The sequence below is a fragment of the Rhipicephalus microplus genome, chromosome X (genome assembly GCF_043290135.1).
Source record: "Rhipicephalus microplus isolate Deutch F79 chromosome X, USDA_Rmic, whole genome shotgun sequence".
Classification (NCBI taxonomy): domain Eukaryota; kingdom Metazoa; phylum Arthropoda; class Arachnida; order Ixodida; family Ixodidae; genus Rhipicephalus; species Rhipicephalus microplus.
Genome location: NC_134710.1, coordinates 302,031,915 through 302,058,100, shown reverse-complemented (window position 1 = coordinate 302,058,100; position 26,186 = coordinate 302,031,915). Strand labels below are relative to the sequence as shown.

Genomic DNA, 26,186 nt, shown 5'->3' with positions numbered 1-26,186 from the left:
CGAAACACAGCAATAAACGAAGCCAAAAGTACGAATTTGCTGCCCGCAAGTATGAAAACTTGTCAAATCCGTGTACTGCCCATCATTTCCATGGTCGCTGAACGATCGCAGCGCCAGAGTTCCCTCTAGTTAATTTTAGGAAACTTTATGCATTTTAAGATGTGCTTCAACTACAAAGCAGTGCCTACACCGAAATGGTCCTGGCGAACGGAGGGTATGACGACAGTACACAGCTGTGTCAGCAAGTGCACGAACTAATCCTATTGCAATGCATATACAGCCGAGCAACGCCAAATTTGTCTGTACATCGTGCTAGGCAGACATACAAGCAGTTAAGCTTGTGCTAGCAGAGCCGGACAAACAGCTCTTTGAGGATGAGTACGATGTACGCACACATGCTAGCCTTATGTGGCCGTCAGACGATGCAGGAAACAATCTGTACAAGGCGCACTTTAGCTAGTGGCCACCAGTCAGTGTCTTCACTCTATTTCTGGGTGAATATGTATACACAAACAACTGAAGAGAGTGGAGGTTGGGTGGTGATATTTAGGCATTGTGTACACACTTGTGGACATTTGCCCCCAAGGAAACATTTCAGGCTGTTTTGGATCTCTCTCTTCTAACTCATGTCAAGGACAGAAAAATTGCACCACTAAACTTGCAGCTGGCATCATTTGGTTAATCTATGAAAATTGTGATATACGTTCCTACCATTTCAGTGTAGTCTGACCTGTTTGGTCATCACTTCAAGTGCCTAAGTTTCATTGCTCTGCCAAACTAGTGATTAGTTCTTGCAAAATCGCTAGAGGTGGTTGACATCATAGGTGTTTCGTCAGTTTGTTCATAAACCTTTTGTGCTTGATAGTTTCAGCACTTTTCCTATTGTACTAACTGTAACAGCACATACAGTCAAATCTCGTTATAGTGAATCTCAGATTAACGACATTTTAAAAATTTCCCTCCAAATTTATATTGGTTTATTGTAAAAATATTTTAATACTATGAATTTTATAATACCGAATGTTTCAGAATAACTATGAGATTTTATCCCCCTTATATCTTCACAACACATCAAAATAACGAATAGCAATTTTGAAAAGTTACTTGCAGCTGTGGATTAATTCCCAACTTCAAACTTGCCACTATCATCATCTTCAGAACGCCTAAGGAATTTTTTATGTGCTCGCCCTATTCAAATAGGTGATAGCTCTATCTCGATCATCATCATCTGGTACTTGTTTTTAACATGATAGGGCTAGAGAGCTCGTGTTGCAGAAAACCCGCTGCCAGCTTCGGCCCCGTTGGTTGTGAGCGAAAAATTGTCTGCGCGTCTGTGACCGAAAAATCAAGTTACTGAGATAGCCGCGGGAGGCCACTACTTGTCCACGCGTGCGCGCGCGATAACACTGAAAAAGCCATGCGTTCAAAGAAAAAAAAGTGCTCAAGGTCATGAGGCACGGTAGTTTCTATGCGCTGCCACCCCTCCCTGCTTAGCTTCCAGCGCTTTCGTGAGGACGAGAGAAGGGATAATGCAATTGCAGCATGGGACAAACCTTTGCAACTCTACTCGCACTGGACAGATTCTTAAAATTTTTGCAGCATTGAATTTGTAAGGCAATTAGCTCTTCCAGTGAATTCATTCCATGGTTACCTGAAAAAGTGTTTCAAGGCCCCTTTGATGCATTTTTTTCGACAAGTGTCACGACGAAAACGAGCCCATTCAGCGATAATAGCACGTGCTGGTTCAATCTACTGTGTGCGTGTTTATGTGCATGCATGTGTATGTAACTAAACATATTAATAAGTATGCACTTAGCGGTTGAAAGGTGCACTAGGAGCCGTATTTCGCTATCGCGTTCAACTTTTAGGGGTGAAGCTTATGGGTCCCCCAATGTTTTTGTGTCGGGTTTCACCCTGTTGCCATTTTTTTCATAAGGCGGCTTTACCTGCGGGCTTGTTACATGGCTGTACTCTCGCCTTTTGGTTGGTGGGGTTGAATGTTCAAGATGAGCTCTGGAAGCAGTACGCAAGGAATTCTAAGACAGTGAAAAATGCGACGCGAGTGACCTATGGGATGATGTCGCGTATCGAACACAGTGTAACTATGAAGCATGCACTGAACTTATCAAACGACCGTCTAGATTTATGCCATTTAACATGATAAAAAATTGGTGTCGAGAGCAAAGCCAATGTTAAAATGGCGTGCGTGAACCAACGTGAAAAATCGGCATTTAAGATGCTTCACCATGCGTAAGAAAAATGTGCACGTGTAAGAGTTGGTCCAGCTGCCCACATCTAGATAGATCATTCTCTTTCTCAAATAAACATGCAATGGTCCCGTAATATTACGCATTTTTTCACCTTTTTACGTTTATTAGAGCATAACGTGGTGGTGAATGTATAAAGCACGGGTAGGTGACTCACGTGGTTGTGTTTACAATTTTTGCACAAATTTTTAGTAGTTTCATTACGACTTTTCAAAATAGCAGTTGTATCGAGATTTCACTGTATAAAGCAGATTCTGTGTAACCGCACATTGACTTTCTTTGTTATAAATGATTGATGCGTTATTTCTCTGCTATGACACTAAAATAGTGTAGTAAACGCTGTGCTCCAATGTCAAGGACGAAAAAAACTGGACTACATAAAATAGGACTATAGTAGTCCAATTTCCGCAACAACAAATCTTTTCGCCAAAGACTTCGATGGTGTAAAGAGCTTCCAATAAATTTAGCTCGATTTGCTATGTATTTTTTGAATCCAGAAATGTAGTTTTTTTTATGCACCGATCCCCCTATTGCTGTTGACAGATATGTTGAGCTTTTTGAGAATTGTGCATGTCTTTATGTATGCCCATTTTTTTTACATCAACTGCTATAACGTGCACCGCATTCTGTCATACACTACCAAGTACTTGTGTCCCTTCTGGACATAATGGGAACAAGTTTTCTTGACAAATTCGAGCCAAATAGGGTTGAAGGTCTTTGTTGGTTGGATGATGCTTTTATCATGCGGCTTTTGGTTTGAAAGGTAAAACTTTAAAATGCTTTTTGTGTTTAGATTTGCGTGAAGGGACCAACAGTCTTCCAAGGCTACTTGAAGGACCCTGAGAAGACAGCAGAAGTGCTTGACAAAGATGGCTGGCTCCACACTGGAGACATCGGCAAATGGCTGGATGTGAGTGGTAGATGTACATGCACCAATGTTAAATTTCATCAGCCTTCTACATAGATTATTTGCCCACTATGCACTGTCAAGAAATTTGCAAAATACTGAGTGGCATAGAGACTCTAACCCTATTTACTTGAATCGATGCCCACCCCGATTTGCAGCTGACACACTGAAGTCCAAAGCCAGGGAAAAAAAGAAAAGAAAACTCTTCTTTAATGTAGGCTGGGAAAAGAAGAGCGGGGACAGTGAATACTAAACACAAATAACATTTTTTTGGGCAAATACTCTTGTCTCATTTCACGTAACTGCCGCTAGCCTTGTCGCTATCTTACCTGCCGCTGATGACCTCAAACAGTGTACATTCTCCAGTACCATCAAGTGCAGTAGAGATGCTCTACTTATTTAGAGCGTATGCTCAAGGTTATCTTGGGATGCTGCCCATGTTGCAGCTACCCAGCTCGCGATAGCGATGCTCGTTGTATGTGGCCCATTACTGTTCACTGAACCTGAATCCATTCAGGCTATGTCTCATTCCCTTGCAAGTTGCATGGCTTTTGCTTGGAATGTTTTTGTTATCATTAGCAAACAACTGATGCTCTTTGTATCCTAAAGAGCTCCATAAATGCTGTGTTTACTTTGTGGTGACAACTTTTATGTGTGCCAGTGAATACCATTGTTGTTGTAACACACTCAAAAAGCTCCTTGCTGTTGCCCACTTTAACAGTGGCATTCTTCTTATCCACTTCAAAGTTCTGCCAAACATAAGGGTTTGGGGACGTATCTGCAACTCTCGGAACTTTCTATTTGAAGGTAGCAATAGAGTGGCATCATCTGCTTAGTGCTATCATGCCATTAGTAATAGTAACTTCACACTGCATGTTGATGTATCAACTTGCGCTTCAGTTGGCTACTGTAGTGTGGCTAGTTGCGACTATGGCACTCTTTTTCTAGGGGATGTCATCTGTGCATTTCTTCCTCCATTTCATTGAGTAACTGACCTGTTTTTTTAATTTTCAAGTTTAACGTGCCCAAGAGTTCAGTATGTTGTTATTAAAAGAAAAAAATATTCATTCACCTAGTGTAGAACAAATATTCTGTACAAAAATCTCGCCTTCTGGAAAATGATAGCTTTTACCATCTATGCTTTCCTGTTCTATATTCTTTTTGTAGCATCATCTTTCACATCACAGTAGAATTTTAAGCCATTGGTGCTTTTGGAACTTGTACTGCTTTGAGGTTTCCATGGGGCAGTTTGAACATCATTTTTTGGAAGGTAATTACTCCTAATGTTTTGTAGACAGCAACAGTCAGACAGATAAGAAGTAAACGGACAGATCTGGTTGATGACTGGCCATTACAGGGAGCTCAGTGCATCCTTTGTCTTTGGGAAAGAGGGGATGGAAAAATGTGGCAAATCGTAAAGTTTAAAATAAAATTTGTGAGAAGGAAGGGAACATAGTGCAAAACACTAGAAATAGAAGGTTCTGCATTTGGAATTGGTTAAGGTGTCTTTTTTAATGTTGGTTTTTAGCCAGACTACAGCAGTGATTCGCTGTGGTAGCCCAGTAGCTGTGGCGTTAGGCTGCTGAGCTCCAAGTGAACAGGGTTTATTTTAGGGGCCATATTTCGACAGGGGCAAAATGCAAATGCTTTTGCAGACTTAGATTTAGGTAATGCTCTCAATAGACAGCATAAAAACACCAAAAGTGGCGAAAGAAGCAGGCAGAGAAGCCAGTCTGTCTTGTGAAACCCATGGTACTTGTGCAGCGGTGACATTTGATTTATGATGGTAGTGTTTGTGTAGTGGTTGGGAACATTTATTGCTCATGCTTAGAGGGCCCCTCTACAGTGAATTATAAATGAACTTAGGAAGCACAGTGGAACTTCGATTATACGTCTCCCGGTTTCGTGACGACCTGCATTTTACGACGAATCGGTTTGGTCTCTCGGCAAAATCTCCATAGAAACAATGTATTAAAAACTTTGGTTATACGACGCAGTTTTACGCCGACCACGCACCTTACGACGACTTTTATATTCCGTAGGAAAGAAAAAACCACCTTTACTCGAATCACATGTCATCCAAATATTCACGTGTGCAAAATATGAACTTCCGTGCCCCAAGGAGGCCTACAGGAAAAGTAGTCATCTTCATATAATGGGAAATTTATTCTCCTGGAAGTTCATGCACTTCTACATACGCCTAAATCACATACATACATGACTGGGGTCGTTACCTAGTAAAGCTATATCCACATAGAGTAGGTTCAGCTGATATTTTTACATTTCCGGTTCATGGAAACATTTCCTGATCGACATACGGCCGATCTCCTGCCTCTGTCACACTCGCAGTTACTGGTTTGCGCATGCATAAGGGAACGACACACCCCCCGCAGGGGCGCCTGCGCAAGTAGGCGTTTGGTGTGTAGCGACACCACGGACCCGAGCTAACGGGGGAGTTTCTACTCCCTCCCACGCCTAGCCGTGCGTGGCTTTGCCGTGTCCGGCGAAAAGGGGATCCGGGGGGTTGAGCCGACGCTGGGTGATTGGACCTTTAAGGCCCCCAGGCAGAGGCAACACACCCCTTTGGCCCCGGCTTCACGTAGACGGCACCCCTGGGCTGACCCACCCAGGGGAAATCGGCAGTCGCCTTTTCCTATCTCTCTCTCCCTACATCTTCATCTTTATCTCTCACTATTTATCTGTCCTGTCTTCTACTCTCTTCTGCCTACTTCCAAACTTCCTGGCAGCTAGGGTTAACCCTGTGCAAATAGCCTACCTTGGTCTAGGCGCATTGGGCTATAGTAGCGTTGTACGGCTGGCGTCTGCAGGTTTTAGCATCCACAAACTTGTAGCGTCCCCTCGTTGGGCTCCGTGGTGGGTGGCCGCCAACGCTTCTGAAGAAAATTAAACTGGAATGCATAGAGCGTTTCCCTTGTTAAGTGATCGCACCGCCTTAAAGCGCGTACGCACCGAAGACTATGGCTTTTTCAATCGATCAAATTAAAGCTTTCCCCATTTTCATGTTATACATAGTGAGATAAGCAGCAAGCAAGCCAGAACTGTATCCCCCTTTGTAGTAGCCAGATGTCTCACAGAAACTCTTGGAGCCGGGTACAAAGTTACCAAAATGGCCAGCGGAGACCTCCTCCTTGAAGTTCGGGAAAGAGAACAGTTTGAAAAGCTACAGAATCTTTCAACATTTGGTGACACTTCCATCACTGTAACGCCACACAGATCTATGAACACAACCCGCGGAGTAGTATCTGATGCTGATTTGCTCGGCTTGACCGAAGAGGAACTTCTGGAGGGGTGGAAGAGTCAGAATGTGACCAATGTACAAAGAATCATCATTAGAAGAGACAACAAGGTAACACCAATGAAACACCTAATACTCACGTTCGCTTCCAATAATCTGCCAGAAAGTATTCAAACAGGGTACACGAAGACGTCGATCAGACCATACATACCTAACCCACGTCGTTGTTTTAAATGCCAGAAGTATGGCCACGGCTCACAAAGCTGTCGTGGTCACCAAACTTGTGCACAATGTGGAGTGTCAGGCCACAATTCTGACAATTGCGAAGAACCATCACACTGTGTGAACTGTGGCGGAAATCATGCCGCATACTCACGGTCTTGCTCATTTTGGAAAAAAGAAAAAGAAATTATCACATTGAAAATTAAAGAAAATTCACATTCAAAGAAGCAAGACGAAGAGTGTCGCCATTTTACGGAGCTACATATGCTGATGCAGCGCGTCAGCGGGCAATGCCGCACCAGCCCTCGCCACCCCTTCAGCCAGCGCAGAGCGAGCCGTCGGCTGTGGTGCCTGCCCCCAAGGCGGCAGTAGTTCAGTCTACTCCGCCTCCTAGCGAATCGAGGCCGGAGACTCCAGGGTCCTCTGGTCTCAAGGCCTCCCCTCACCAGGCGAGGCCTAAAATCCGAACCACCAGCTCGCATGTGCGGGCACCCAGTGCCTCTGAGGAGGCGATGGATACAACGGTACCCTTGGTATCAAAAGTGCGGCGCGGCTCCTTGGAGCTCGCCAAGAAAAATAAGAAACCAATAACGGGGTCGGACGACTGTCCTGCCACCTGAATTAACGAGCTCACTCCAACACAGGATACTCTTTGTACACACAGCAGCATCTCTCTTGTTTAAATATGCAGACAGAAATATTACAGTGGAACATCCGAGGCCTTCTTCGAAACCTCGATGACTTACCAGAACTCCTCCATGAACACAATCCTAGAGTGCTGTGTGTACAAGAAACACAATTGAAACGAACAAACACAAACTTTTTACGTAACTACGTAATCTTCCGAAAGGATAGAGATGATGCCATGCCACCATCAGGTGGTGTAGCGGTTATAGTTAGTCAAGGTATAGCATGTACACAATTACCCCTTCAAACTTCCCTCGAGGGGTGGCTGTCCGAGCAGTTAAACAAACTCGTCACTGTCTGCTCTTTGTACATACCTCCGCACCACCGTCTTGAAAAACTTCAATTCCAGTCTTTAATAGACGAACTACCTGAACCTTATCTGGTCCTTGGGGACCTGAACGCACATAATGGTCTGTGGAGTGACTCTCGCTGTGATGCACGAGGTCGTCTCATTGAACAATTCCTCATTTCATCAGGTGCTTGTCTGTTGAATAGGAAAGAGGCAACATACTATAACCTTGCCAACAAAACTTACTCTTCTGTAGACCTCAGTATCGCATCTCCTTCACTTGTACCATTACTTCAGTGGAAAGTCATAAATAATCCATACGCAAGTGACCATTTTCCTTTAGTTTTGAGTACACCAATTATATATGAATGTCCTCCACATGTTCCCAAATGGCTGGTAAACAAAGCCGACTGGGAACAATTTCAAAAGCTTACTCACTTAAATTGGACTGACATATGTAGATTAGGCATAGATGAAGCTGTGCAGTACTTCACGGCTTTTCTTACTGACACAGCAGCCAAGTGCATTCCACAAACATCTGGACTGCCCGGCAAACGACACGTCTCGTGGTGGAACACTGAGTGTCAGAATGCGCGAAAGGAACAGAACAGGGCATGGAGGTTGCTGCGGAACTCGCCGACAGCGGAAAACCTTGAGAGCTTTAAGAGAATAAAATCTCGAGGCAGGAAAATGCGTCGGCAGGCCAGAAGAGAAAGCTGGCACAAGTTTTTATCAGGGATAAATTCATATCCTTCACTGGCCAACCCTGCACCCTCAATTGGTGACGTATGTTTATCTGAAGAAGGCATTCTAAATTTGATAGTTAACTTAGACACTAAAAAAAGCCCTGGCCCAGATAATATTCCCAACAACTTTTTAGTACGATATGCTTCATGTACAAGCCGCTACCTTATGATAATATACAAAAAATCCCTAGCAACAGCAGCAGTTCCATTATCATGGAAGCTTGCTAAAGTGCTCCCGTTTTTTAAAGCTGGATGCAAATCCTCGCCAGCTAATTACAGGCCTATTTCCTTGACATCTCACTCATGCAAAATATTGGAGCACGTCATATACAAACACATAGTAGAATTCCTGGAAGCTAATAATATTCTAAACCAGTTTCAACACGGCTTTAGACGCGGTTTCAGTACAATCACTCAACTTACCGAATTTAGTCATGATGTTATTGAAGCCATTGACTCGGGTTATCAGGTAGATGCTATTTTTATTGACTTATCGAAAGCTTTCGATACAGTTCTCCATTCCAAACTTTTACTTAAACTTAATTTCATATTAAAAAACCCGCTACTCGTAGGTTGGATATCTAGTTTTCTCTCGCACCGCTCGCAGTATGTATTTTTTAACTCAACGGCATCCAGTACCGCTGATGTAACTTCAGGTGTTCCGCAGGGCTCAGTACTTGGACCCCTTCTTTTCTTATTATTTATTAATGACATATCCGGTAACATAACGTCTCAGATTAGGCTATACGCTGATGACTGCGTGATTTATCAAAAAATTACTTCTGCTGAGGATCACGAGAAACTGAACAACTCATTTTCCAATTTTTGCACTTGGTGCCAAACCTGGCAAATGAATGTAAATTTCCAAAAAACTGTGTGCATGACATTTTCTACTCGGTCATCCGCTCATCTATTTCCCTACTCATTCGATGGTTGTCATTTAACAAGAAAAATGGAATATAAGTACCTCGGCCTTCATTTCACTCACAACATGTCCTGGTCCAAACACATTGATATTACGTATAATAAAGCCCTGAAGAGATTAGGTTACTTACAGCGCGTTCTCCGTGTAGCACCAAAAGAAACCAAGCTCTTAGCATTTAAAACGTTAGTACGGCCATTACTCGAATACGGTTGTGTCGTGTGGAATCCGCACAAAGCATCCGACATTGCAAAACTAGAATCCATACAAAAAAAAGCCGTCCGTTTTATCTGCCGAAGATATGACCGGGATTTTTCGCCTACGTCCAACTTAGCACCTTTGGGTTTAACTCTTTTATCTGCCAGGCGCCATTCAGAATGCTTAAAGCTCCTGTACACCTTGATTAATTCGCCGCGCTTGTCCTCGCTCCACAGGTATCTGCAGTTTGCCACACCACCCTCTGTTCTCACCAGGAGTCAACATGCGCTAAATATTACGCCACTTCACCCCAAAACTGATTTGTTTAAGTATAGTTTTTTTCCCTTCACTATTGAGCTCTGGAACTTGCTTCCCAGCGATACCCGCGGGCTCCCATTGGAGCAGTTTCTGAGTGCAATATCACATGCGTAGATATTTCCATGTTCTTTTGCTTTCTGTGCTCTTGCTCTGTTCATTCTGTATCTTGTGTAGTACTATGAACCACAAATTTGTGCCATATGCTCATGTTTTTGTTTCTGCTTGTTATCACCTGATCATTTGTATGTCCACTCCTGCAATAGCCCTAATAAGGGCTGCAGTATGTATAAATAAAATAAAATAAATAAAATATACACAAGAGGCCAAAGTCTGGAACATGGTTCGTAGGGTAGCAGGAAGACAAGTACACTCACTCCCACTCGTAAACACTCGGGGTGATACCTTGGAAGATCAGGCAAACTTCCTCGGTGCACACTTTGAATGAATATCCAGCTCGTCCCACTATACTGACACTTTCCAAAAATACAGAACAAGAATAGAAAAGCAGAAACTCGAACACAAATCCACTAGATACGAGGCATATAACCAAGCTTTCAGTCTAGCTGAGCTCCGAACATCTCTAAACTCCTGCAGTACTTCTGCTCCAGGTTCTGACCGTGTGGTGTATGAAATGTTAAAAAACCTACCAGCCGAAACACGAAAAACCTTACTTTGTTTGTACAATGCTATCTGGTTTTCTGGCACACTTCCTACCTCCTGGAAAGAGGCTATTATTATTCCCATTTTGAAAGAGGGCAAGGATCCTTCTTTAGCTTCAAGTTATAGGCCTATTGCACTTACAAGCTGCTTGTGCAAAGTCTTCGAAAAAATGATAAACTGCCGACTTGTACATATCCTTGAAACAAACAATTTGCTCGACCCATTTCAGTGCGGGTTTCGAGAAAGTAGATCCACCACAGACCACCTTGTTCGTATCGAGGCACAAATCAGAGACGCCTTCGTTCATAAACAATATTTTTTCTCTGTGTTCCTCGATATCGAAAAGGCTTATGATACAACATGGCGTTTCGGAATTCCAGGAGACCTGTCTCACCTTGGTGTGCGCGGAAGAATGTTTCACATAATCGAAAGTTACCTGTCAAACCGGACATTCCGTGTCCGTGTGGGCAGTGTTCTCTCCCAAACATTTGTCCAGGAAACAGGCGTGCCACAAGGTGGTGTACTTAGTTGCACACTTTTTATTATCAAAATGAATTCCTTGCACTTGTCCATCCCCCGCAATATGTTCTATTGTACATATGTGGACGACGTTCAGCTTGGCTTCAAGTCATGCAACTTGGCAATGTGTGAGCGGCAGGTTCAGCTGGGTTTAAGCAAGGTCTCCAAATGGGCAGATGAAAACGGATTTCGACTTAACCCACAAAAAAGCACGTGTGTCTTGTTCTCTCGCAAGAGAGGCGTGGACTCGGAACCTGAAATTCAACTGAATGGGCAACGTCTGTCTGTCAAAGCCGAGCATGAATTCTTAGACTTAATCTTGGACAACAAGTTGACCTTCGTACCGCACATCAAGTATTTAAAAACAAAATGTTTAAAAGCCATGAATGTTATAAAAGTGTTGTCACGTACTACTTGGGGTAGTGATGAATCTGTATCGAAGCCTCATTCGCACCCGCTTAGATTATGGGGCCATTGTTTATCAGTCAGCAACTCAAAGTGCTTTGAAGATGCTGGACCCCGTGCACCATTTGGGCATCCGCCTTTCTACGGGTGCTTTTCGCACCAGCCCTGTAGAAAGCCTTTACGTTGAGTCAAATGATTGGTCGCTTCATTTACAGAGAACACACATGTCCTTTGTATGTTTTCTTAAGGTGAAAGCAGACAAGAAGCACCCCTCATACTCTACTATTAATGATCTGTCGAGCTCCATTCTGTTTCAAAACAGGCCTTCGATGAGGCAGCCCTTCTCAGTTTGCCTGAAGGGTCTAGCTGAAGAAACTGGAGTGTCACTTGAACACAGTTTAATAGCTCCTGTAGCATACCCGCCACCGTGGCAGTGGCAGACTATAGACTGCGATGTGTCTTTCCTAGAAGTTACAAAACATGCACCTATTGCCCATATCCGAACATACTTTCTGGAACTTCAACACAAATACACACGTCCTGAGTTCTTTACAGATGCCTCCAAGTCTAACTCCTCTGTGTCCTACGCTGCTGTCGGCCCATCCTTTTTGGATGCTGGCCCTCTACATCCAGGCACAAGTATCTTCACAGCGGAAGCTTACGCGATACTTGTGGCAGCTAGACACAGCAAACTTTACAAATACAAAAAGCAGTAATTTATACAAACTCCCTCAGTGTGGTAACGGCTCTGCAGTCTTAAAAAACAAAAAAACCCGGTCCTTGTCTCACTTTACTCCATTTTGTGCACACTCTACACACTCAAACAACATGTTGTAGTGTGCTGGGTGCCAGGGCACCGTGAGATCTAAGGCAACGTGAGGGCGGATCAGCTCGCTGCATCCGTCCACAAAAGCACTGCCCCTACACCCATATTAATCCCGGCCCTTGATCTTAAGCCGTCTCTCAAACGAAACCTCAGGGACTACTGGCAGAGCAAGTGGAATACACACACACAAAACAAGCTACACATTATTAAGCCACACCTTAGTCATTGGCTGCCAGTATCAAAATCACGTCATACAGAGCTAATACTAACGAGACTCAGGATAGGACACACATACACGACACATACATATCTTTTGTCCGGTGGCAATCTACCATTGTGTGACAGATGTGCTGAAGCATTAACAGTCCTTCACATGTCAATTCAGTGCAAACACTTAGAAACTCTAAGAAAACAGCATTTTCCATTACCCTACCGACAACATATACCTTTATACCCTGCAATGTTCGTTGATAGGGAACCGTTTTTTAGTCATAAATCATTGTTAGCGTTTTTAAAAGAAATTCATAATTTTCATATCATATACCCGGGCATTCCGTAGCACGACCTCTCCAGAGAGGTTTTTGCTGCGGTGGCTACACAGGAAAGCACTTGCCTCACGGCCCTTGGACGCAAGGGTATGAATGAGTGAGGTACTTGTGCTAATGCCATACATGTCCACCATCGTTTTACATTATCACCAAGTTTTGTCACCTATTCACACCACACACACCTTTCACGGCATGGTCATGATTTTATTACTTGTATGTTTTTACCCGCCTTACTGCAAGGAATTTTATGGCCCTTATACAGCCGCTAATCACAATCATTATCCACATTCCTTGTCCCATGAACTGGCGCTCTTTGGCCATGAAATGGCCCTTGCGCCAAAAACACCATATATCATCATCAAGGGCACGACACAGCTGCTTTCGCCATGCAAAATTAGTTTCACTTGATGTCAACATTCAACAGCGGGGCACCACTACAGTCGAACCCTGCTACAACGAACACTGCTTCAATGAAAATTCCGCTTCAATGAAGTATTTATTATTCCTCGTCAGCTTGCCATAGAAGTCAATGCATCAGAGTTCTTGCTACAACGAAACATTTTTCGGGCTTGTGTTCGCTTCAACAAAACTTTCGCTCAGCGGCGCTTGGATTGAAAATTTGTTCAATTATTAAGTGAGCGCATCGCCAACTGTGCAACTTTTCGTACTTTGATGATGCTTTGTTTCACCGAAAATGTGCGGCCATTGCACGCTGCACCGCCTGTAAACAAAGTTATAGAGAGCGCCATGGATTGGTGATGATAATGATGATGCGGTTGGCTGCCTTGCGATGCAGCGCTGTTCCGCTTTGCCGAGCCGGAGCCACAGCCAACACGTACTCATGCCAGATCATGTGATCATCTGTGACCAAAGATGCCGAGGCGATCATTGCGCTTCATTTGTGCTTGTGTGCTCGCGTGTGTAGGACTCGGCGCCATCATGGCAGCAAAGCGCAAGTTTTTTACTCTTGAGGCAAAGGTGCGAACCATCAGCGAAGCTTCAACCGGCAGAAAAAAAGGAGACGTTGCTGTGGGATGCGGCATCTCCAACAGCACGCCGTACACAATTTTGAAGGTGAAGGACGCGATAACCAGTACTATTTCTGCAGGGTCGTCCATAAAGCACAAGAAGTTGACGCTGTCGGCACATGAGGATCTCGAAAAGGCACTGTACACTTGGTTCCTTGACATGCGGGCCAAGAAGATGCCTATCAGCGAAAGTGTGTTACAGCTAAAAGCACTGAATTTGGCATGCATTGTAGGCATTGAGGACTTTGTTGCAAGCACAAGTTGCCTGACATGTTTCAAAGCCCGGCATGACATCGTGGGAAAAGTGTTGTGCGGCGAGTCTGCGGCTTCAGACACCAATGCTGCAGCAACTTGGGCGTCGTCTGCTTTGCCAGACATACTGAAATCTATGCTTCGTCCGACATTTATAATAGGGACGAGACAGGGCTTTTTTATGAACTGCTTCCAAAAACGACTCTGCATATGAAGGGCCAAGCATGCAGTGGAAGCAAGCACAGCAAGAAACATGTGGCTCTGCTTCTCTGCACTAACGTGGATGGTTCAGATAAGCGCTGCCCGCTTGTCATCGGCAAAAACTTGAGGCCTCGATGCGTCAAAGGCAGCAGAATGTGGCCAGAAAGTATGTGGCGAACAGAAAGTCGTGGATGACACGGGCCATATTCTGTGATCGGATAAATGCGTTTGACCGTGACATGAAGGCCCAAAACCGCAAGGTGTGCTTGCTAATTCATAACTGCTCAGCTCATAATGTTGACGACGTTGAGCTGGGCAATGTGTACGTGCCATTTTCTCCACCCAACTGCACGGCTTTGATTCAGCCGTTGATCAGGGCATAATTCGCAGCCTTAAAAGCGCTTATCGGCAGCGGCTCATTCAGCGACTGTTGCTGAATATTGACACAGGGCACCAAACCAAAGTGGCTTTATTCGTGGCTCTTCAAATGGTTGCCACGTTGTGGATGGCGATCCGGCGAAGCATCATGGAAAACTGTTTCACTCACACCGGCTTTAAGCCTGACGCTGAAGTGACGGCCAACTCGTTAATTCAACTCGACAAAGACGACGATCGTCGCAGAGCGGAGCCTCCTTCCAGAGAAGCAACTGCGGCCTGGGCAGCCCTTCGGGACACCGGAAATATACCACAGGATGTGAGCATGGATTAGTTCTTCGCCGTTGACACGGACTTTATTGCTCATGAGGAGCTAACTGACGAGGCAATTATTGATGAAGTTTGCCATGACGACACGTTATCGGATGATGAGTGTGACGCTCAAGATGCTTCGGCGCCACCTGCTGCGTTGACTGTAATGGACTCATTTGATGTGATTCACAATTTTTTTTGGCGTCTATGATGATGAAGTCGCGATGCAGCAGATCACCGACTGTGAACAACTCGCCATGGCGCTGATGTCAAAAAAAAGACGACAGACTTCTTTCACGAATAAATTAAGTTTGTGACGTTTCTAGTCAAATGTGACAGTATTCTGGGGCAGGTTTCGCCACAACAAAATTTCCGCTTTAACGAAATTTTTCACACATCCCTCCAGTTTCGTTATAGGGAGGTTCGACTGTAGTTGCACTTCACTAGGCAACAAATTACAACGTGCACAGCTCAGTAGCGCAAGAACGCATCGTACATAAAGTCATTGTCTGTTGCTATTATTTGATAGCGATGACACTGCGTCTGACTCTTCTGATTCAAGGCTCACGGCAGCATGGTTTTGGTTTTGTTTTCACGTGCAGGCGATTTTCAGACTCTATTGATCCGTAGAAAGATGCACGTTGGCTTTCATTGTTTTTAAGGCTGAGAATAAAGATTTGCTCAGACCTCCTTCGACTAGTTACAGCTGCCATTAGCGACCACTGTCAACAATAGGTTAATGTACCCTCATTGCAGAGGCAGAAGGTTGTGCCATGGGCTTATTCAGGCAGTCTGTACCCGTTTTTCGGGCAAGGCTGAGTGTCGCGGTCTATAATGTTAGTTTTTCGATTATACGTACCTGGGTTATACGACAGTTTTGCATGGTCCCCTAAAAGTTGTATAATCGGGGTTCCACTGTATGCGTTTTACTGTACAATTCAGCTTTAAGATCACTAGTCTGAAAAATGGACTGGTTTACCATATGGTGTTTGAAGCATAGTATTTTGCTATCATGCAGGGCTTTTGATGAAAGCATGTGTGCTCACAGTGAATGTTGTTTTTCCAGAATGGATGCCTGAAGGTCATAGATCGCAAAAAGCATATTTTCAAGCTGTCCCAAGGGGAATATATTGCTCCTGAGAAGCTGGAAAACATTTTTATTCGTTCCTTGTTTGTGGCCCAGATTTTTGTGCATGGAGAAAGCCTCAAGGTACTGAGTTTCACAGTAACTCATTAGGCTGTCTCTAATGGCATCCTGTTGGCTTATGTTATTAGATCTTGTTAAGTATTTTGTGTTTGATATTCTTCTGTGGCATTAACTGTTTATGCAGCTCATGCTTTTGAGTACTGTCAGTGCTCCTTCAAGTGAACAATATTGTTTGTACTTGAAGTCCAACTGTAATGAACTTTCAGGACATGCGGAAAGCCTAGTTTCAGATAGTGGAGTTTCAGATAGTCGAGCATCCTCTGCACAAACTTTTGTTTGAAATATAAAGGATGTATGTGACCTTTAAAGTTAGCCGAAGCATACATTTTTTTTTCTTCTAAAAAAAAGTCACCGTTACTTCTCGTTGGAATATAGCTTTCGACGTGGAAATGCATGTCTCCATGGCATGACCTTCGTGCTTGCACACTGCCTACAGAGTACTGGCTATTCCTGGTGGCTGCATGCTAGGATTTACATTGTATCCTCCAACCAGCAGGTTCTCATGTCATCTGCTTAATGCTATCAGTTTTGTCAAAACTGTTTTAGCAGCATATGCTATACTCATAACTTTAGCCTAATTAGAATGTCATTGCATTTGGTCATTGAAGGGACTCTAAGGATGCCCAATATGCTGGATAGCTGAATCACACTTCTGTAGTACTGTAAATGGCAGTCTTGCCATCAGCTGAGTTGACAGGTGAGCATAGGTATGTGAACTATAGATCGGCTAAGCTCCTGTACTGTCTCTTAGTGAATGTCATGATATTTACTCATTATCTGTTGCAGGACTAGATAATAGCAAATGATAAAGAAGAATAGCTGCACATTATAAACTAAACTGTTCCAATTGGAGGAGTTCTGAGAACTTTTTATGCATAAAAGTTGCCCAGACATACAAAGATGCTTTGACACCTGTATAATGAGACTAGATTTTTCGCACTGTGTTTCAGACTTAAATTTGAGAGCAGTAGTATCATAATGGGAGCCCTTAGGTTTTGCATGTTGGAATGCTACTGGAGTCCATACAGACGAGGACACAAGAAAGCACATGAACGCACAGACATACAACTTATGTGCTTTCTTGTTTCCTTGCCCACATGGACTCCTGTAGTATCCCGAAATGCCACTGTACCTGCCACATCCCATGCCCCATGCTATGCCAGGGGCAAGTGATGTGCATTGATAAAGAATGCCATATATAAAGAAGCTAGCTTCGTGTCAGGTTCACTATTTTTCTAAGGATAACAATAACAAGGTACAACTGTGCACCTGTCGGTGCGTTCGTGCGTGCTTATGTGTATATTGATTGAACAAATATCTCAGTGGTTCTCAAATGGGGACCGCGAAGCCATTTCTGTGATCCGCGAAACCCTCACCCACTTTTAAAAAAAAGTTGCACTTAAACATTGTTTAAGCGAGACTGTGCCACAAATTGATGAACTGTCCAAAATTAAATGATGTGGCACGTTTGTTTGATGTTTTTGGTGGCAATAAAAGGCACTTGTTTTACGCACTAGTTGTGCTAATTTATCGACGTGCCCCCCGCCCCTCCCTCCCTTAAACTGCAAGGGGTCCCCCATCACTTCCACCAGTCCACAAGGGGTCTCGGACACATCCATGGCGGAGAACCACTGAAATATCTGACAACTTCAGCTATTCAAGTACGAATAAAATAGCACGAACTGTTCAATTTGTTTATAAATATTGAATATTTGTACACCTCTACAATATCTACACGAAATCTATGAAGTGAGGTGGAGTTACTTTGTCTAGCAAAAATCTAGTCATTGAACTGATTTGTTGGATGGTATGGGCATCAAGATTAGCTGAAGCCTTTTTATGAGATTATGACTGGGGGTACGGCTGCTTCTCTTGTGTGCACATGTTTAAGTGAGAAATTGTGCTACGTAGATTTTGTGGACTGTTTGTTGTGTCAAGTGACACGATTCCTAATATTTCGCAGGTTTTCCATGTGATGTTTTGTTAACATTGAGCCTGCAGACTAGGAAATACATCCAAACTTGGGTAGATATATTAGGTTATGGCACTGGCGTACTACTGGCGTTGTGCAGACATGTTTACATGTTCTGCCACGTCCCCTTGTTGGGCTCCGTGGTGGGTAGTAGGTGTAATGAACCTGGAGCATTGCAGCATGATTTTGATCTTAATAATGCCTGAAGTTACGATTCTCAAATGTAGAGAAAACTTGACTTTCCCAAGCACAAATGAGTTGTTATGGCTAATTTAAGATGATGGCAGGGAATAAAATAACCATGGCATCTATGTAGCTGTTAAATTTTGATGATGTAATTTCATAACTTTCATTTTATTTAAACCAGGAGATGGTTGGACGTGAGGAACTAAACTAAATAAAGGCCAAGGTGGGAGAAAACTTCAGATGGGATGATAGAAATACTCTTTGTGAAATGAGGCTACAAATGTAGCTGTAAGTAGTGATGTAATAAAATAAGGCACTATAAGGTATAGACTTAATTAAGGTCGTGATGTGTGTTTGGGCTGTGTTTAACAAATAATAGACTCACTAGTAATCTGTTTGATTTCACAATTTCAATTTTTTGTTGCAGTCCTGCCTTGTTGCAGTTGTGATTCCTGATCAAGACTATTTGATGCAGTGGGCAGCAGAAAACTCCATATCTGGCACATTTCAGGAACTCTGCAGGAACAATGTGAGTGGAAGACTGTTTGCAATAGTTATTCACAAACAGCGTGAAGTATTATAGTGCAATGTCTGCTGTGATCAAAACATACAATAGAACTTTGCGGGTATGTTGTTGATTCTAATAACTTCTCAGCCCCAATGTTGGGGATTGGGAACTGTAGAGGCTCGTAATGAAGTATGCTCTCAGAACATACGGAGACAGTAGACATAGTTGGACCAAGCCAAGCAAAATATTTATCGAACTACATTTACATCAAGGATATCACCAGCCAAATCAAAACGTCACTAGTGACATGCAGGGAAGCAACAGCTGCACAAATTGCACAAATTTGATACAATTCCTGATCGTTGCACGTAGCTGTGCCAAAATTATAAAATTTGCTGAACTTGTGCCACACTACGCCGAAATGCCCAGCCAGACTCAAAATTGTCCCGGGTCCGCCAATTTTAGTGAGAAATAGAGACCACCTTGTCCACCTGCAGTCTGCGTCATCAATCGAAGCACGCAGTCACTATAGCCCTAAACCATGGTGTATTATACTCGTTAGGTGAAGACATTAGTGACATGTGATCGACCAGATAAAGTAACAACACTGTGCATCTATCACACCGCTGACCACAGCGGATACCTATCAGTAGAACAATAGAACTTCAACCCGAAAATGCGTCGCTGTCTTCACGGGAAATATACATTTTTTAGCCTCAAAATTGGGTTGTGGCATGTTAGGAACAAGTTGAAAGGGTAGGTTGTGTTTTTCATGCACGAACAAGCTCGACGTGCTGCGAACGCCAGTGTTTTTTGGTTCGATTACTCGTGCTTGTGTGCGCCGCATAATTCTGAGTACCAGTATGATCACTGACATCTAAATAAGCTACTGGCAATCATTTAGAGCAGTGTGACAATTCTGCTTTTCTGAAAAGAAGCAAAATTGTGCACCAGTTTTTTTGTTTTGTTTTTTTTTTACCACCTCTACCCCTCGGTCTTATGAGTGTCCCGAATTTTAAGGTCAGGAGCTTGGCAGATCAGCATTTAAATTTGCAGAGTCTGTCAAATGATTTGCTAATGCTAATGTGGACTTTATAATTGTTTGCTCAGTGGGGTGGTTCAAAATAATACTTTATTGATATAGCAGTGCTGATGTTCACACTGCAGGATCTCGGTTATGTTGAATGGTTTATACATACAGTGAAGCCTCGGTAGAACGAACTCCACATTAACGAACTTTTCAGATTAACGAACTTTTAAAAAATCCCGTGCCGACTGCTAATGGTTTCAATGTAAAACTATTTTGCTACTACGTACTTCAGAATACCGAACTTTTCAGAATAACGAGCATTAATTTAGTTCCGTGTTATATTAACAACGCCTCAGTACTACGAACTCATGTTCTGAAATCCGTTGCGACCACCAGAGCGGTACACGAGCGGACGCCTTGCTTCTCAGGAGTGTGGCAGTTTGGGATAGTTGGTATGACATGACGATATTTATAGCGCGAGAACAGAACGACGACAAAGAGCGTTCATGTCCTTCTTGTCTTTTTGTTGTCGTTCTGTTCTCGCGCTATAACTATTGGCTTCTCCGAAGACGCGCGACAGTGCAGAGGGGAAAAAAAAAAAAGGACGACTTTTTTTTATTGAAACGCCGACGCTGCAGGTTTACAAGCGCAGAGGCGAGGGCAACACGGGAGGGCAAGGTCAGGGAGGCAGAGGGCAGAGTGGGAGTCACTAAGCAGGAAGCATAGGCCCGGAAAACCTGAGACAGTGAGGGAGCAGAAAACGAAACGCGAGGAATTTTCTTTTTTAGCACTTCTTTTGCTTTTTCGGAAGAGGCGATGACAACCGCGACGCTTCAGGTTTTTCATTTTTGTCATTTCTACATGTGCTCTAAGACTAGGAGGCCTTGCTTGTCAGTCTTGTTCATCTGTTTTCGGTGATTACCTATCGTGTCCACAAAGCAAGTCAGCGTCCGCGCTGTGCTGCTGCTACGAATGAGTTCGTCTCTGCTTGCAACAAAGAAGAGGAATCAGTTTTTGCTAAGCGAGAAAGTGGATATTCTTCGGCAACTGGAAGGCAAAAAGCAGGCTGTTGTGACCAAAGAACCGAATCGCACCACAGGAATGTGGATGAACTGGGGCCCTTCGCGCTGCAAAGTTTGTGCTGCACGCGTCTAAAAAAAAAACTGACTTCGTCAAAGTAAACGTACATTTTCTGGTGTTCACTTGTGCATTAGTTTTTTTTCTCATTAAAAACTAGTTCAAGGACCCACGGTTCTAAAGGTAAGTCGTTTTGGTCGATGGAAAATAAGTATTTATGGTTAATTTCTGGGTTTTCACTATAGCAACCTTTCAAAATAACGAACGCATTGCCGTGGCCTCCTGAAGTTAGTTATACCGAGATTTCACTGTATTTTTTTTTCTGAATGTAAACCCTTTTTATACTCTTCAAATTTGGTAATTCATGATAAAAATTCAGGTTCTTTTTCTGCAACCTGCTCCGAATTTGGATTTTAGTGCTCCGTAAATAACATTTTGCTGCTCCAAAAATTGCTCCAAATTGTATTTGGGCTGTTGCACCCCTGGACATGCTAAACAACCTTATACAATATTTTAAATACACTCGATCAACATAACAACCAACACAAGGTAAGGCGAAGGTGTCATCGCTGATGTTCGACTCGCCACTAGGGTTGCACGGGACAGGACCCGCTGTTGCTGTCCCGCAGGAATCTGTCGGAAGACAACTATCCACACCAGCTGTTGCGCACTAAAGAGAGCCACTCATGTCTCGTGCCGCCACCCAGCCTCACCACCTGGAATCACTTCTGGCACTACCACGCTCGCGCCTTTGGGAGTTGGGCTTGCTCTGAAATGTCATGCGCATGTGACTGTTTGCTCGGATGCCCGAGAGGGTAGGGAAGAGATTTGGCTGGTGGAGGCTACGCAAGGCGAACGGCAAGGGTGTCGAGCTCACCTTCTTGCACCATTCTTTTGCACTATTACAAAATAAGTTTTCTCAGCTCATAATGAACCGATCGAAAAATTTTTTGTGGCATGATGCTCTTCATTGGACACACAACTGCCATGGTCTAACTAAAATTGGATGTGGGTCCTGGTGAGTGGCCCTTTAACAGTAGTCATCTTAATGGAAGTTTACTGTTATCAGTTTTAGCAAAAGCTCGATGCTTGATAATGATGATGATAATAACTTTTCTCAGTATTTTCTTTTCAGTTTTTGTCTAAATAATTATATTCAAAACAATATTTGGAACCACTTTCTGTGTTAGTGAAGTCAACAGTCAGAATATGAAAATACTTTCCAGTGATACTTTCTGATGTGAAGCAGAAGAACGTGTTCTGTGGGTAAATTTACTGTACGCCACGCTTTGCCCGCGTTATAGAGGTAACCAAATTTTACGAAGGGGCCTACCGAGTTGGTCAGCGATAAGGAAGGTTGTACTGTTCCTATATGAACAAGCAGAGAGCGGCTTCACTTTGATACAGGAAGGCTTCATTGCGGCTGAAAAGTGGAATTTCTTCTGTTGAGAACTGCAGTACGGTTTCGATGACTTTTTTTTGCTTAGTGGTGGCATTCTTATTTATAGCAAAAGACTTCACATATAATTTGCTCCTACAGTAGGCGCATCGTGCTTATATTTTTGCATTTTGCACAGGATGTAACTGGTCCTTAAACTTGAGCAGACATTCCCAACTTTTTCTCTAATGGTGATCATATTTTGAAGCTATAATAATTGAAAGCTAGAATGGCATACTCCAATGCTTAAAAGTCTCCGAAAATGTCGTTGAGACTTCAGATGAGATGAAAATGTAGCTTGGATGACTGAAAGGACACTAAATTTAACGAATTTCTTGCTAAGTTAACACCACTGCTGCTGAGTGGTTGTTAATCCTAAATCTCTCGTATCCGCGAGACACATGTATGCCACGAGATGCGACTTTACTGCAAGGGGTGATAGCAACCCCACAGAACACAGGTGCGCACACGCACACACACACACACGCACACACACACACACACACACACACACACACACACACACACACACACACACACACACACACACACACACACACACACACACATACACACACACATACACACACATACACACACATACACACACACACACACACACAAATAATAAAATAAAAACCCAATACAGTTGCACTTCTCTTTTTACCGGTTGATACTTTACTGGAAAATTCTTCTATTCAGTGCCATTGTTCAGTGCCATAAAATTCCTGTCAAGCCCCCCCTCTTCCTAATAATATCGCTGCTGATTTATACACCAATCTGCAATATAAAGCACATCTTTTTAGGCACATGTGAGCATTATAAGGCAAGTTATATTTTACATTAATTTTTCATATTTAAAAATTTTATTAAAAGTATGCCTTGCACGAACGCTCCTAACTCAAGCTCTGCTCGTTATAATTTTTTCATTTTTTGCCGGCACATTTAAAAAAGCTTTGGCCTGTGTAATGAACCATAATAAATGGTCTGGGGAATAGTAAAAACATAATTAAATAACCAAAAAAGTAGCAATAACACTAGGGGCACCTTCGTATAACAGGTAGCCATATTGAATATTGTAGCACGATTTTGCTCATTCAGGTTCATTGCACGCTTACTATTGTGATAAGGGAGTGTGCCAAGTTTTAAGGAGAGGTGCTACTCGAGGACACTTTTTCTTAATATTCACCCTAGAGCAATGAAACTTGAGCTATTTATAGAACTTTTTAGGCTGATTTCAACTATATAATTAGTTTTCTTGCAAGTTGCATACTTTTAGCTCTACAACATGACAAATTGAAAACCTTAACCATTTTGCCCTCCCCCTCCCCTCTTTTCATCCCTAAACTTTCATAATTTCTTGCCATTCATAGTTCATAATGTTTCAAATAAAGTGTAGAATGTAAATAACTAATTAGGAAGCACATACAAAATGTGTAATAGGCGTGAAAAAAAAAATAGACGTAAAAAGTTCATATTTCACCTACCCTAGGAAAGGTTTATATACAATTTTTATAATACAATAAAATATTGAAATTTAAACTAGATAATTGTATTTGTCATACTTTGGAAAAAATTTGGGCAAAATTTCATGCAGATCCGAGTACTAGAAGTGGCCGAAAAAGGAGGGGCACATAGAAAGAAATAATAAAATTTGTGTTTTTAGAAAAATCAGTTTTAAAGTTAAAAATGAGTTTTTATTTATGAAAGATATCATTAAATCTGATGAAATTTGCACACCAAAAAGAACAATCCTTCTTGTAGTTGCCACTGCCACTAATATACGCCAGGACCATGAGTTTGTCTCTCTCGGCTTTTTCGAGCGGACTCCTCACAGACATTTCGCTCACAGACAGGGCCATGAAATGCTTGCCAAACTTCCGCTCCATCTGGCAGAGCCTTGTGCCAACTGCGAGCTAGGAAAAAGTTCGACAGAACTGCGAAATCTAAACTAAGTCCACTGTCATGCCATTTTGCGGCCATGTTTGTGCCACATACCGTCGTACATATATGGCAATGTCGTCCCCGCTAAGTTCCCTCACTGCGAGCTCCTTCGACCTCGCAAATTTGGCACTGACGTCATCCATTACCGCATCACAAACTTTCCGGCTGACGGGTGTGAATTACTCTTGATGCATTGGCTTTTGCAAGCCAATAACTGCCGCAAATCGGACCAACTGCTCGTAGCCTATTCCTACAGAGCGCGCCGCACAACGGCTTTCACTTGCGAGCAATGGTTTTTGTAATTCATAACGGAGATAACTACATGAGAAAAGCATTGTTCAGCTGTGCTGCTCGACAAGACATGGACCCCGCAAATAGGCTTCACAGCATATACAGGTGCGCAACGGCCAATGGTGGTCCCTGATCCGTACAACGTGATAAGCCAGTCGCGGAGTTCGAAAAACGCGCAGAAGCGTGCTTGTTTTATTATTTCTTGCGCTGCATCAGCGAGGTGTACTGTTGTTATTTGAAGAGTGAGGGTCGACTCTTCGGCTCATGCGATCAACAATGGCGAGCGGCGGAGCATTATCGGCGGCAAGGTGCTCGAAGACTGCACACTTTTGACTTTTTAACAGGCACCTTATGCTCTTTAGATGCAATTTTAAAGCATTTTAGTCAAGTCTTCACCAGTATTTTTTTTTTCATAACAGTAGAAGTACTAATCTAATCAAAACAGGCAAAAATAAAAAATCTCTAGTTTTGAAGAAAATTCGCGTTTTTCGACCCGCATCTCCCCTTAATGAAAAATTTGAATTAGCAAAACAGCTACGACTGTTCGCATACTGAAACGTGTGAGAAGTACAAGTTTTTAGCAAATCGACAAAAGATTTGAAACAGGTGCAGTACGTGCTTACACAAGGTACTCGGGAGGGATAGAATTTTCAATATTTGTCACCAGTTACATTCTGAACCTTACTATTGTGTGCTCTTCTCTAGCAACAACTCAAAATTTTTTTTTTTTCGAGCTTGTCTTGCAGCAACAGTAACATGACGAGGTGCTCTCACGTTACGGTGCTGATCGTTTGTGAGGCACGCTTTTCCAGTGAAGTGGTCAAGCTTGATCACGATTTGCTTGAAAATGTGAAATGTGCTTTTGTTGCCAATATTGAAATCATGCACATCATTAAACAAAGCAAATTTGATGGTTTATAGGCTCACATAAGTGTCGCTGAGCTTGAAAAACGCGTCTATTAATTTACATGTTCATTTGGTGATAAAAACAACTTTTATTACTAAAAATGATTTGTTAACAAGGTTTTTAGAGCAATATTACATGTTGACTCTTGATATGAGTGCTGAATAACCAACGAAGTACTACATATTAAGCTAGTGATTGACACTAAATTGGCACTTTCAGTTTTTGTTCCGTCGATGATGGGTGGTCAAACATTTCTGCTTGTATCTTTGGAAAGAAACTGCATAGACTGAAGCTTTGTGAAGCAAAATCACTGGCAATAAATTGGGCATTTAACATAACCAAAAACTGGAAAACTACATTTTAAGAAAAAAGGCCTCATACCTTAAGTGCACTTCAAACCAACTGCATCAGTCTGTCCCTTGAACTTAGTTTGTTTTAGGAAAAGCTAAAAGTTTCGTGGTCAAGTGCCGCTGAGGTAAGAATCGCTGTTGACAACTGTCAATGTGCACGCATATGATGCTCATTCTGCTCGTGCAGCCATTTTAGCTTTGAACACACGTGTTGGCGCACACTTACAAGAGCAAGCTCTCATGACTGTGCTCTACACTGACCCCATACCATGTCAACATGTGGGGGTTTGTGCGAGTTGGGATAAAGGTGGCAGCTTCATTGCGCATGTCCAGTGTTG

At 42.9% G+C, this 26,186-nt stretch overlaps 1 protein-coding gene across 1 annotated transcript in view; it reads left to right on the top strand.

Annotated features, from left to right (window-relative positions):
- LOC119161336 (long-chain-fatty-acid--CoA ligase 5) overlaps positions 1-26,186 on the top strand; it is a 166,361-nt gene that overhangs the window by 137,897 nt on the left and 2,278 nt on the right. Inside the window, exons 16-20 of the mRNA XM_075876628.1 lie at positions 3,061-3,184; positions 13,696-13,989; positions 14,701-14,945; positions 16,005-16,148; positions 18,731-18,832. Of these exons, the coding sequence (XP_075732743.1) occupies positions 3,061-3,184; positions 13,696-13,989; positions 14,701-14,945; positions 16,005-16,148; positions 18,731-18,832 (909 nt within the window). The remainder of the gene's footprint in view (positions 1-3,060; positions 3,185-13,695; positions 13,990-14,700; positions 14,946-16,004; positions 16,149-18,730; positions 18,833-26,186) is intronic.